Source organism: Sciurus carolinensis, chromosome 4, assembly GCF_902686445.1.
Source record: "Sciurus carolinensis chromosome 4, mSciCar1.2, whole genome shotgun sequence".
Classification (NCBI taxonomy): domain Eukaryota; kingdom Metazoa; phylum Chordata; class Mammalia; order Rodentia; family Sciuridae; genus Sciurus; species Sciurus carolinensis.
In genome coordinates this window covers 28,912,415-28,927,441 of record NC_062216.1, presented here as the reverse complement: position 1 = coordinate 28,927,441, position 15,027 = coordinate 28,912,415, and the positions used below count along the sequence as shown (strand labels likewise).

The window sequence follows — 15,027 nt, the reverse complement described above, 5'->3', positions numbered from 1 at the left end:
GCTATAAATATAAACATGGTTGTATTGCTATAGTATGCTGATTTTAGTTCTTTTGGGTAAATACTAGCAAGTGGAATAGTTGGGTCATATGTGGTACCATTTTTTTGAGGAATCTCCATACTTCTTTCTGGAGTGGTTGTACTAATTTGCAGTCCCACCAACAATGTATAAGTGAACCTTTTTTCCCACATGCTCACCAGCATTTTTTATTATATGAAATCTTGATAATTGCAATTCTGATTGGAGTGAGATGAAATCTTAATGTAGTTTTGATTTGTATTTCCCTAATTGCAGGGATTACCATAACCTGCATAGTCATTAATTCAGGTACCAGATGGAGTGATGAGAGGATGAAGAAAAGACCAACACACAAAAAAATAGAGAAAAAGCTGGGGCTTGGCAAAGGGGGTTCTCCATCTCCTGATTAGGGATGGACAACCCAAAGCCTGCTCAGCATGTTTATTTTATAGGTTTTAGCATCAAAGGAGTTTTCTGTGAGAAAGTTTCTTCAAAGCATACACCGTGAAGGATGAATTTCTGTGCAGCCCAATTATAATTATCATCTTGCTCCCTTAATTCTCTTTGCCCAGGCAGCTGGCATCTGAACCTTAAGGTCAAGAACTGATAGCTCCTGTGTGACTGACACAGGACCTCCTATTGAACAGGGTATCACCATAGCATCTGGGCAATCTTTAATCAGCATCTTTGCACTGAAAGTTCCTAGGAGAGGCATCACCTTTGTCATAGGACAGCTCAAGGACCCTCATTCAGTCACCACTCAGACAATGAATCTTGAACACTTTTTCATAATTTGTTAATCATTTGTGTTTCTCCTTTTGAGACATGTCTTTTTAATTCTTTTTCACATTTATTGTTTGGAGTTATTTGTTTTTTCACCTATCTGTGCACGCACATACACACACACTTAACCATACATACACACACAATTATGCAGCATAAAAACAAAATTAAATTTGAAAAAAAAGAATAAAAACTAAAAATAGATAATAAAATTAAAATTAAAAAAGAGGAAAAGGAGAAGGAATAGGAAGTTCTTAATGAGGAAAAAAGGGCTTGCTTTCACTAAGGTGGTCAAAACTGTTGCATGGCTCAATGTTCTTTGCTTACACCATTGTGCTACTGTTTGTATTTGTTTTGGGGTTTCTGTAACCCTTGGGTCAAGAATTAGGGTTGTTCTGTCTCCAGTATTTGTGTTTCTCCCCAAACTGCCAGCCGTTATGGCCTGGAACCAAAGCTGGTTATTAGTATCTTTCAGCTTCCTGAATAGTATGGGATCGACTTGGGAGTTTTGACAACAGGTTTATTTCCATAGTGGGGCTGGTACAGAATTAAGAACTAAATTGAAATTCCAGTAGCTGGAGTTTGATCTTGTCTGATCCTGGGAACTGGGTTGCTGGGTATTTGAGATTTGGTATACACCTCCCTCCCTGTTCTTAGGGAAATGTCAATTGCTGTTGGCTATCTGGGTCTCAGGGCTTCCTGAAATGTCCACTTTTAAGGTGCAGAATCTAAACCTGAACAGACTTCATATACTCTCTCTCCATGGTTGTGAATTACCTACGAGGAAACCTGGAGCACAGATATACCTGTCTGATGGGTTTCTGGCAACTTTCCAGATACACACATGGGATGCCACCAACAAAGGAAGCTCTCTTCCTTAGTATATTTTCTGCACTTATTTCAATAATTAAAGTCCAGACATAATCTGAACCATACAATAGGAAACTGCTGGGTCTGACTGGTAACTTCCTTTTTGAATTCCCAATACCCAGACTCTGCACACTGTCATGCAGCCACTCAAAAATGGGTCCCACTGCTGCAAAGCTGATTCCTGCTGGACTCTCCATCCCTTGGCTGTGTGATTTTAATCACTTTTCACTTAACAACTTCCCCCTCTGTGTCTGGGTTAATTAGTTAAAGCCAGCGAACCTCTCTATCCCACAGGTTAGTCAGGCCATTGAGTTTTTCTTTGTTTTGCTTTCCTCTTCTCTGCAGTGGGTTGGTGATAACTATAATGTATTATTACTTATATTCAAAATTTCCAAATTTCCATGTCTGTGTTCAATCTAATTCTTTGTCCCAGAGTAGCAATAAAATGGAAGTGGGGCAGACCCAAATATAGGTTACAGGAAAGTTTAGCCTCAAGGACTAACCAATAGCATTGATACTTTTCCAAGACCTGATGAGTATAATTTTGACCAATAGCATTGGATCAAGAGCTATATAAACACCTAGACAAGTACACTTGAGTGGTAATCTGTCATGAGGTCCCCTGTCTCCTCATGGGAGTTCTAATTTTTTTCTTCTCACTTAAATAAATCCTATTTCTTTCATTCTGACCTTCCATTACTGTCTATGAACTTCATTCTTCACATTTGTGAGAAAAGAACTTGGAAAGAAATTGTTGGTGAGTTCCTGGGGTCTGCAATACTGCAGGACATACCTCATTGTTCAGAGATACAATATGCCACTCGATGTTAGTGAAGAATCCAGTTTGCTGGTTGTGACCATCAGAGCTGACACAAACAGTAACTCCTGCCTTGATTAGATGCTAACAGTAAAATGAATTTTCTCAGTTGAAGAGGACTACAGCTTACACAGATCTCACCTGCCAGCAGAGACAAAAAGTCTAGTTTCATCTCAAACTCTGGTTTCACTGTGATTGTTTTGCTGTCAAAAGTTGAATTTCAGTAAATTCCTTTAGTCACCCACCTTACTGAGAAGCAATATTTTCACTTTTTAAATTTTGAGCTGAGGAACTGCTGAAAAGTGCATACTTCCTCTAATCCACCATCTTCCCAATCTCCTTAACTGGCATATTAATAACTTAGACTTTATTTTTTAGGCAAGGTAATGTTCACAGAGTAGATATGACCCTGAACATGTCTACACTTGAAGACAAGATACATAAGTGACACACCTTTTTCAAAAAAGAAAACCATGCAGGTGTTAGGGAAATTTGATTTTCCTTATTAATTTCTGAACTTGAGCATCCTTCTATTGGTTTACTGGCCATTAGATAGTCTTTGGAGAAATCACTAAAGTTTTTTTGCCCAATATGTAACTGAACTATCTTTTTATTATTGATTTAAATGTCTATTTATTCTGGAAGTAAATCCTTTTTTCATATGTGGTCAGAAAAAATATTTTCTATGTCAGTCCCTTGCATTTTCATTTTTTAAGAATTTTGATTTGTTTTGTTTGATGAGTAGATTTTCTTAAAAGTAGTCCAATTTATCAAGTTTTTCTTTCATATGTATCCATACGCTTTTTTTTAACATAAGAAGTCATTGCCTACTCCATAGTCATAAAGTTGTTCTGTTTTCCTCCAATAACTTAATACTGATTAACACTGAATCTCAAATTGATCAATGTGAAGTGATGTTAAAGTTGCACCCTTTACACATTAATATCAAGTTGACCCTGTACAAGTTATTAAAAAGATCACTTGGCTTCTCTCTTATATTTTGTTGTTTACTATTACAATTTGTATTTACTGGCTACATGGTGATGCAATATCCCTTGATGTACTTGTTTTTAACAAGATATCATAGTTCTTTTACAGACTCATTTTTCACACTTGCTTCAGATTTAGATTTTCATGTTCAAAAAATATAAGAAAACATCTCATGATGTTTTATTGGACCACATTTAATTTATTGATTAATCTAGCTATAACTGACATCTTTTTAAAATTGTTTCCATTCAACACATATAGTACTTTTCTTATTTAGTGGTACCTTGTTTTTCTTAGTAATATTTTTAAGTACTTGATGTAGAAATTATGCCCTGTTTTTAATATTTTCAGAGGTTGGGTGACATGTTTGATACTATTACATGTGATGTTATTTATAAGCTTCATTTTTATCTGTTGCAGGCAATTAAAAATTCAGTGTGGAATTTTAACCTTATAATCAACTTTTCTCCATTAACTTATTAATTGTAATAGCCTATGTGTGTAGAAAATATTTGTATTTCCTAGGCATAATATAATGCTACTTGTGAATAAGAAGTTTCATTTGTTGTTATGATTCTTATATATTTTATTTCTCTTGTTATATTATTCTCTATAGCATGTCTAGTAACATACTCAGTAGAATTAGTGAGGGAATTCCACCCCTGTCTCTTCATTAGTTGTCCCTAATGTGTCATATAGTTCATCATTAGATAAGCTGTTTTACTGTGGATATGTTTTGTTTGTTTCTTTATATTAACAAAATCCTCCTCTAGTCCTTGTAGGTTAAGATTTTTTAATGATTACATGTTCACTGATGAAATTGTTTTCATGAGAATGGGAACTATTGAGATAAGATTTTTTTTCATGCACTCATTAATGTAAATAAAACTGATTATTCTTCTAATATTTAGAAATACCAAAAATATAAACCATTTGACCATGATGTTGCATTGTCATTTATTACTGAACTGGATTTGTTTTGTCAATATTTCAATAATACCTGGGGCAAGGATATAGGTCAATGATAGAGTGCTTGCCTAACATGCATGAGGTACTGGGTTTGATCCCCAGAACCACACACACACAAATATTTTAATAATACTTATAATTACTCTCATAAAAATGGGGGGGATCTGAAATTTTTGATGTATAACAATCCTGTCAAGTTTAGAACTAACATAGCTCAAGACTCACAAAAAGAATTTTGAACTATTCCTTATTTTATTAGACAAAAGTCAGGCAAAATGAATAAAACATATTTTTTATATATCTAGAAAATTCACTTATAATTTGAGACTGGCAAGTTCTCTATGACACTGATTCAGTATCTTTAATATTTAATATGGCATAGCAGTTTGTTCAATAAACTTGTTTATGATTCTAAATTATAAAATTTATTGATGAAAAGAATTCATATTACTATTTATTTCATAGGCTCTTAATTTCTCCTTTGATAACTTTATTTTCTCTATTTTTCATGATTATTAGGTTTTATGATATTTTAAAATCAATTCAAGGAATCAAATTTTGTCTGTTTACTTCTTTATGTTTGCATTACATTTTATTGTTTCCTTCTCATAGTTTTCTCAAAGTTGTCTCTTTGATTCCCTTATATTTAATGTGTTCTTACTTGTCAATTTTTTGATGTAGAAAGCTAAATCATTGCTTCTTTAGTCTTTTCTTCTTAAATGTGTGTGTGTGTGTGTGTGTGTGTGTGTGTGTGTGTATGTGTGTAATCTTTAGAGCCTTACATATGCTTTACTTACTTGAACATCATTTGAAAAGATTCCTAATTTCCATTTTGATTCCTCCTTGACCTGGAGATTAATCAGGAATGTAATCTTTTGTTTCTAAGCCTTTGGAGCATTTTCTAGAAATCTTTTATTTATAACTTAAAATGCTCTTCATGTAAAACAACTTTGGCTCAGTTTATTGTTGACTTCATTAAATATTCGATATGCAGTTGAACAAAAGTAAATTTAGTCAATTTGGGTTTATGATTGAGTTCATAATTTTGTTCTGAGGATCTTTTTTTGATGGATTTCTCTCTTATTATACACTATTGAGGAAATGGGTTAAAAATCTCCCTCACTATGACTGTGAGTTTGTTCATTTCCAAACATTTTCCCTATGTTTTGTTGTTATGTTAGTGGATGAAAACATATTTAAGATTGTGATGTCTTCCTGAAGATTAGGATTTGTATCATTACAAAATATTTTCTTATTCCTATTAATACTTTCACCTATAAAGTCTTTTTCATCTGATATTAACATCACTACACTGACTCTTACTTGGTTAGCATTCTCAGGGCATGAAATTATTTACACTCCATCGTACTCTGTCCTTATTTTTAAATTATGTGTCTTATAAGCATCAAAGTGCTAGGATCTCATACTTATTTCATTGTAAAATATCTTAGCACTTTTCTTGGCTTATATAATTTATGGGAGTCCATATGTATTTATCATTTTTTCTCTTTCAATAACTATAGTTTTTCCTTTTTTCTTGTCTGCATATGTAATCATAAAATATCATTTATTATCCTTTTTTCTTCAGTTTTTTTATACAATTGTCCATAAGGATCCAAAGGCAATAGGTTCCAGAACTCCTGTGAATATTCAAATCTGCAAATGCTAAAGTCCCTTAATAAAGTTGTGTGACATCTGCATATAGTGTATGCATATCTTCCTGTATACTTTAAATCATCTATTAATTATAATATGTAATACAATGTGCATGTTATATAAGTGGTTATTATATTTGGTAGGGAATAACGATTTTTTAAAAGTCTGTACATTATTGATTTGCAGTGGGTTGAATCTGCAGCTGTGAAAGCCAGGGATACAAAGGACTGACTATATTTACATTATTATTATTATTTACATGTATACCCTAGGAAATGCAACATGAATCATCAATATTGTTTTGTATCATTAATTCACCACATCCAATTACTCTTGCAAGTTTAGATCATTTTAAGTTTATTTATATATCTCCCAACTTTTATGGTATGCTTGCATATTTGCTTTGCATATATTTTTTAATCTACAAGGTATTACAGGTTGACCTTTCCTTAGATCCAATAGTAGTTTGGGTTGTTTTCTTTTTTCTTTTTCTTTTTTAGAATATTTGCATATATATAATGAGGAGAAGTTGGGAATAGAAACCAAATCTAACTATGATATTCATTTATAGTTCTTGGACACATTTTACTCATAGATCAAAGGTAATTTTACATACTATTTTTTACAATTTTGTGCATGAAACAAAGTGTACATGAAACCGTCAGAAAGCACAGGTGTTCCTGTCTGAGCCACTCGTGTGAACAATCTGGTCACCAGGCATTACCATTATCCTGGCCTGTGAATTCATATCCTACCGACAGTAATCACTTTCTTATTCTTATTCACACATAAGTATTTAATAGTTTAAAAAGACATATCACTGATACAGTGAAAAAAATCATGGGTTCAGGGTAAATGAGCAGCACAATGGAATCACCAGAATCCCTGTTTCAGCTGTTAAGCGCTAGTATCAGCGAATAGCAACAGCTTCAGCCTCTACCTACCATGCTGTGTTGACTGAAAGGTTTATTTTACTTATTTAGGTGAGAAATATCAGGAGCAGTTGAGAAATCAGTAAGTCCTTTAGGAATAAAGAGAAATTCTGCTGAATAGCTTTTTAAAGGCTTCTTACAGAGTCATTCTCTGTCATTAACAACAGTTTTTGTCTAAGTCTTTTTGAGTTTACAAACTGCATGATATCTTAATCTGTTATGAATGCATGCTGCTCTCGTCCTTCAATTAATCCATCACCCATTCTCACCATATTGTCCATAGGCACTTTTTCTGCAGTGTTAACAATGTCATCTTCAATATTGTTATTGTCATAACCATCTTAATTCAGAACCACGTTGGCTTTTTCATGATCGGTCAATGAATTAAAAAGTAAAGCCTTGTTATTAGTGTTAAAAATTTCTTTGATATCCACTTTTCTCACATCACTAATAGACTATGAAATGTTTTTGCATATATAAGGAGGTTAGATTTTTTTCTCATTTGACATACAGAATTCTTCAAAGTCACCACCTTATTCATCATCATCACTGAACACAGTCACAGGCCAGAGGTTATGACAGGTACTCAAAACTATGTTTTAGTAATCATGTTTCAAGCTCTGTCAACAGGATCTATAACATTATGCTAAACTCATTTACAAACCTTCCACACCCAAACCTATCTTCATTGCTGCTAGCATGCTGTTCAAGAAAGTGTTTTACAATTACTATTCATAGATCTAAGGTCAGCCTAGTCACATGGCTGAATTAATGAAGTGGGAAAGTATACAGCATAAACATTACCTATGGTGAGAATTCAGCTGGGAGATGAGCAGAACAGTTATCAAGGAATAACAAAATCTTGCAGTTTTCATCCAGCCTAGCTTCCTGCCAATAAGCATGAGCTACTTCTCTAAAATGTTTGTGAAACTAATCAGAAAAGATATCCCTGGGCAGTCTATACCTTTTGTTAGCATAATAATGGACTGGTAAGAAATTCTGTCTTCTTAAACAATGTAGAAACAGAATTTGCCTATCACAGCAAGTTTACGTGTACATGTCCCTGCTTTATTAGCACATCTCAGCACATTTATTCTGTCTTTGACATTCTTAATCTCTGTTGGGGCTACCTCATTAGTTGTAGTCAGTGTCTACAATATTAGTGAGGCTAATAAAGCCAAAGCAGTGAAGTTTCATTAGCACTGTAGACTTATTCTGGCATAAAATTTTTATCAGCAATGACCTTGGCAAATTCATCAATCAATCTATCCACTGCTTTGTGATCAACAGATGCTTTATCACCATAAATCACTAAAAATTTAATGACTTTTTCTTAAATTTTTGCAACCATCATGTTGGGTATTCACAGTTCTCCTTCAATATCCAGTTTATTGTGATAGATCCCTTGCTTTTTTCATGATCAGCATATATTAACTTGCTGCGTTCACTATTGTGCTTATAAATCTACTCCCTAAGGACATGATCAAAGCTTTCACTTTTACTTTCGTGAAGCATTTTTCTATTTTTCACTATCTTTTCATCACTTTCAGCATAGAACTACAAATGGTTTATCCTTGGTTTTCAGGTCATATATGGTAGTCATTTCAACACCAATACTAAGATGTTTCACACATAAATTACTGTCCAATTCCTCCAACAGCTTGACCTTCTGTGCCATAGAGTATATCTGGCTGTCTATAGAAAAGATATATCACACTTGGCAGGGCTGGGAGTTTTTTCCCCTTTGGGAATGCTGAATAAACTGTGCTTTGTGTACCTGGGTTTTAACTGCAACCCATGACGTGAAGTCTGATGTGAAATTTTTCACTTATAGAATCAGGTTGGTGCTTAAAAAGTTTCTGAATTTGGAGCATTTTGGCTTTTGGAATTTCAGATTAGGGCTCCTTGATCTATAATAAATTTTTATTTGTATAGGTAATTTTAAAATTACTTTTACCCACATATTTACTCTATCTTGTGTTCTTCATAACCACTTGGATACACCTATTTCTTGATAAAATTGTGTTCTTCCTGCCTGAAGAAATAACATTAGAATTTTGGGGGTTTTTTTTGTCTTTTTTTTTTTTTTTTTGGTACCAGGGATTGAACCCAGAGGGCCTTAACCACTGTGCCACATCCTCAGCCCTTTTTATATTTTTATTTAGAGACAGGGTCTCAGTAAGTTGTTTAGGTCCTAAGTTGCTGAGGCTAGTTTTGAATTCATGAGCCTCCTGCCCCTGGGCTGCTGGAATTATAGGTGTGTCCCACTGCACCTGGCTTATTATTTTTTGAATGCTGACCTGTGGGCAATGATTTTTCTGCCAAAGGGAAGTTTTTTTCTGCTGATTCTTCAAGATTATTTTTTATAAAATCAAAGAATTTTAGGTAAGTCATTATATTTAACAAGACTGTTTTGTGACCTATCATCTTTTCCACTCTCTAGATTATCTCTTAGATTTCACCTTCTGCTTTACTATTTTTTTTATATATATTCTTTCTCTTTATTACTGACCATAGTTTTTTGGATGAAAAGTTTCAATAATGTTTCAAACTATAGATAATAGAACAATAAAAGTTCTGAGTGGCATTTCCTTCTACTTCAAAAGTTTTCATGTTCTCTTTGGAAAGGTCAAGTGACTAATAACTTCAGTACAATTGGGATTATATTAGGTAAGAAAAATAGTAGAGATTTAGTAAAACTCATATATCTTATGAAATTTCTATTGAGATTCCAAATGCCTCTATTTTTATGGTTATGAAAAGCAGTAAGTGATTGAGTTCTGATGCTCAGAGCCTCAAATGTCTGCTTGCTAGCCTATATGCCAAGCTCTTTCGAACCAGGTAAATATTTTAAGTGGGAGGCAGTACATATGCTTGAGACAAGCCCCTTCCACCAGGTCTTTGCTTCCTAAATATGCTAGGAATATAGATGTTTCCACCTTTAGAAACTTCACCCTATATCCCACAGAGGATTTAAACTCAGTAAACATGACATAAGGAAAACTGATTTTGAATTTTATGTACCTGACTTTCTAATTTATCAATCTTGTCTTGCATAGGCACTCAGGGATTTTCATGTTTCCACAATAGAACTTTAACTGGGTTGGCCAAGCCTGATTCTTAGTTTATGTTTAAAACCAACAAGTATTCCAGGTAAAAAGAAGTTCTGACAATTAAGAATGATTTTCTTTTCTCTGTAATTTTGAGGTACTCTAATCATTTCTTCCATATCTCTTTGATGTATTTAGTGTAATTTTTAAAAAATGTATTTCACATTATATAGGGTTTTTTTTTCTAGAAGAGTCACTTGGCTTCTGAGACTTCCTCCATTTTGCCTGAAATTATAAATATCATCTTTATCTCATTTAATAACCAAAGGAATCTTGAAATTGAGAGAATTGTTTTCCTTATCACATATTGTTTTGAAGTAAACAGACTCTTAGCAATTCTCCAAAGATGGTAAAAGGCAGTGAAAAGTAAATAAATTGTGATATTGCCCTCACTCCTTCTTTCTCCACTATGCCAACATACTATTGTAATAGTCAGGGTTAGGTCAGGGGAAGAGAAACCACAACAGTGATTTTTGAGAGAAGAATTAAATATAAGGAATTGAGTAAAAACAGTCAAAAAATAGAACAAGGTAAGGGAAACACTGTGCTACTAATTATTGCAAGAGGGTGATTTAATTCATGGAGTTGAGGAGCAAATGGAAGAGGCTGGGGTTTCTTGAATCTACAAGTCTGCAGAACTGGCACCAGGAATCTGCAACTCTGAACTCTAATGGTATTGCTAATCTGGAGATGGAAATTTAGGATGTTAGTAAAGACTTCAAAGAGCTAGGATCTAGAACATTTAGGGTAGCACATAAGACAGCCCAATAAAGCTGGTGTACAGTGAAGTAAAAGAAAAAGGAGGAGGAGGAGGAGGAGGAGGAAGAAAAAAGGAGAAGGAACAGGGGTAAGAGGAGGAGAAGAAGAAACTGTGCACAGGGGATTAAAATCAAGTATCACTGTAAATACAAAATCTGTTATTCAGGAAACACTGACATAAACAGGACAAAATCAGCAGAATTTCTATGTTCCTGTTCATTCTCATATTCAGGACCCTATAACCCTATTGGGAGAGGGTTAATAAAACAGAAATGTGGTTCTTATTAAGCAGAATACAAAAGGAATACAACTTTTGGAGTTGAGGAGCAATAACTTAAAGGCAGTACATCACCCATGTGCCATATCATTTTCTAACATAAAGAAGCAAATTTCAAAAAAAAAAATCTTTAAGTTATTTAAAACAGTACATAAAGTAGAAACATTTCAGGAATTATCTTTTAATGGAAGTTTGTTTGGATGGGGCTCTTGGAATGGATGGGGCTCTTGAAACTGGTCTGGATGGAGCTCTTGGAAATGTTGTGGATGGGGCTCTTGAAAATGGTCTGGATGGGGCTCTTGGAATTGTGGGTGGGGCTCTTGGAATTGTTGTGGGTGGGGCTCTTGGAATTGTTGTGGGTGGGGCTCTTGGAATTGTTGTAGATGGGACTCTTGGAATTGATGGTTGCCTTTCAGGATAACCCTGGGAAACGAACGAGGGAGGTTGACTTTGTGGTACTCTCCCTACTTTCGCAGGAGGAACAGTTTTCTTTTCTTTCTTAGTTTTCTTTACACAAAGCCAAATACAATAAGTAAATAAAATAAGCAAAATAATGAGCAATATTAGACACAGGTAACAAAATTTCTTTTGAACCTTTCTCCTAGGAGGTGGGCCACTGTCAATACTACCTCCATGGCCTTTTATCACGCAGTTGGGAGGGTCCCACATATAGTTGCAATGGCAGTGATGTTTACTGTTGCAGATACCCCTATTGTTACAGAAGGTAGGTGAGCAATTACTGTCCAAGATGGATATATGGACACATTGTCTATGGATGCAGATATGGTCTTGACCACACTCTGTGCCATCTTTCACATCTCCAATATCAGGAATGGTCATTCCATGGTGGTAGTCAGTACCCCAGCAGGTTACATTATTGAAGTGAGCCCAATGCACAGTAGCATGCTGTCTTAGTATGGGAATTTCTTTCACATCGTCACACTGAACTCTCCCACACAGGACATCTGAGGCATTACATTTTACATAAGTAGAGCCATTGAAACCACAGTGGCCAAAACGAGAACCTTGTGAGTTCACTTGAGTGTAGCAAATCTCACTTGCACTCTTTGCCTCAGGGCCAAAAATCTGTCTGCATCGTTCAGTTCTGTCGTTACATTGTTTTTCATAGCAGTAGGCTGTGGTATTACAGGGAATTCCATTTTCCACATATACATCATCTGGGCACTTATGGGAAGTTCCATTGCACCACTCTGGAAGATCACATACATTAGCCTCTTTTCTACACACTTCTCCTGATGGTAAGTACTGGCAGTTTTTACAACAAAGTCCAAAGGCACAAGTTGACCCATAACTCAGAGTGCAATTTGGCATACAACAGGGATCTTTGGCACAACGCCGTAATGGTCCACAGTCACATTCCTCTTTATCTTCGACAATACCATTCCCACAGCGTTTCCTCTTAAAGATATCCGTTGTGTATAGATGCTCAAACATACATCCTCCCCTATGTAAGGTAAACCACCAAAAAGAACTATAACTGCAATTGCTAAATTTGGGTGTTGCTGGGTTATCCTGATGCATTATACATTTAGGTGGTACGCACTTACATGAACTCAAATCATGGGACATGCCCAAATTATGACCTAAATGATGAGCCATAGCGATTGCAAAAAGGGTCAATGTTCTGTTCACAAAAGTAACAATTGCACAGCTACGTTGTGGATGACACATTCCCTTCTTTGAGCCAAGGCCACTTAATCCTCTTAATTCTCTGTATATTAAAAGATGTGCGGTATCATGCTTTATCCGGGGAGAAATGTTTTCAGTTTTCCATTTGCAAAATATATCCATAGATTTTCTTACATCATCTACTATAATAGGGTTAGGGTTAGTCCAGACCTCCAAACCAAACAATAACACCTTTACACCCATAACACTATAAATGGAATCCACTATATTTGACACAATATACAGATCTGTTATCAATTTTGAAATATTCTTTTTATAATGAATGTATAGATAATTGTCAATCACCACTACAACTTCAGCAATCCTATAGTGGGTCCACCAGCCTTCATAGGAACTTTGCTTCAGAGTGAAATTATGAATCTCTTGAAATTCTATTTGGTATGTTATTTCATCTTTCATAAAGCCAGATCTTCGTGTTAGGGATTCTGTCTCCTCATTGTCCATCTTATAAACTAGATGTTCAAACGTGGTAGAAAACATTATGGGCATGATTTCATAAGCAATGTTGTTTACCTCTACCATTCCTTGAAAGCCCCCAAAACAATTACTGAGGGCAACTAGGGATTCTGGGTCCCCCTCCACATAACCATGATAATAGCAGTCATTCTGGATAAAAGGATGGTCCTCAAGCAGAGCACCTTGTTCTGTGTAGGTGAACACTGGTAGGTGTTCATACAGCAAAAGCTTCTTGGCCTTGATGTGGACAATGTGTCTCTGGCCCCCAAAATGTAGACTATAAGACACCCAACCTGGAGGTCTCATTCTTCCAGCAGTGGCAGTTACCTTCAAAGGAATCACCACCTCTGGGCGACTATGATATTGGGGGTGTTCAGCCTGGGTGAGCCCAGAAAAGGACCAAGAAACTCCAAACCAGTCAAACAGGAGTAAGATCCTTGTGTATAACAGGGCTTCAATCATAGTCATTATGAAGTCACATCTACAAAAAGGTTTGTTTGAAGAAGTCAGATCTAGGAGTCATGCTCATGTGGCTAATTCTTCTGTGTTCCAGGACTAATCATTTAGGATCTGTCCTCTGGCAGAGTCGAATCATCAGAGCTGTCTGTACCCCTGCAAGTAAAATAAAAAGAAACATGTGGATCAACATAGGTATGAGAGGGCATGGTAGGAAGAAAAATAAAAGATAAGATGAAAGTAGTTTGTGCTTTAATCAAGGTCTGACTCAAGAAACTGCCTGGAATTTGCTCTTAAATATTGTTAGGGAAGAGGGAGCCAAAGAGTATACAGAAAATGAAAACTGGCCATGATTAATAATCACTGAATGTAAATGAGGGATAAAAATGGATTAATTATATCATTTTCTGAATACTTGAACATTTGCAGACATTTCCACAATAAGTGATTATAACAAATTCTTAAGGGTAAACTGATAATAGATCTTGGATTGCTCAAATACTTGCAATCTATGCACATTAAATTGGCATAAGTACTAATGCCTTTTCAATTTTAAATAATAAATTACTTGATGACATTAAGAAATTTTAAAAAATTGATCTTTTTTTATTTTTTAAATTTCCTATGTATTAACTACAGTTAACCTTCCTATGGCACAATATTTATTTAATTTTATTCCCTAATTTCCTCTTCTCATTAGCCTTGTTCAACTGGAAGATACTCAGAATCATCATTTGTTTCTTTCATGAATATCAACATCACATAATGCCTGGTTTAATTCTGTAAATAATAAATAATGGTCAACTTAATAGTGATTATTCCTTGGACTGACATAACTATTATTCAAAAAGTATTTATACTTGATTACATTTTTAAAGACTATTACTTGACATGTGTGGTTAATTTGTATTCTGGAACAAAGTGGTATATACTCATTTTTCCTTTATCATCCTCTCTCAATACAATGTAATAAACTGGGAACAAGTCAATGGAAAACAACGAAAAGATCCTGAAAGCTAAAAAACAAAACAAAACAAAAAGACATACTGAACAGTGATCTCTGAACTTAAAGAATGACAACAAAGTGAATTCTTTGAGTTTGCCTTATTTCTGTAATATTTATCCCAAGTGGGGTGCTTGTCAGATCTTTACTCAGAAACTCCCAAAAAGTACAGACCAAAACAAAACAAAAACAAACAAAATTTTTAAAAATTCAGAACTAAA

General features: G+C 34.8%; 1 protein-coding gene across 1 annotated transcript; it reads right to left on the bottom strand.

Annotated features, from left to right (window-relative positions):
* Positions 1–11,355: 11,355 nt before the first annotated feature.
* On the bottom strand, positions 11,356–13,815 carry Adam29 (ADAM metallopeptidase domain 29). The gene has a single exon (XM_047549648.1). The coding sequence runs from the start codon at positions 13,813–13,815 to the stop codon at positions 11,356–11,358; it is 2,460 nt and encodes an 819-aa protein (XP_047405604.1).
* Between the last annotated feature and the right edge of the window lie 1,212 nt (positions 13,816–15,027).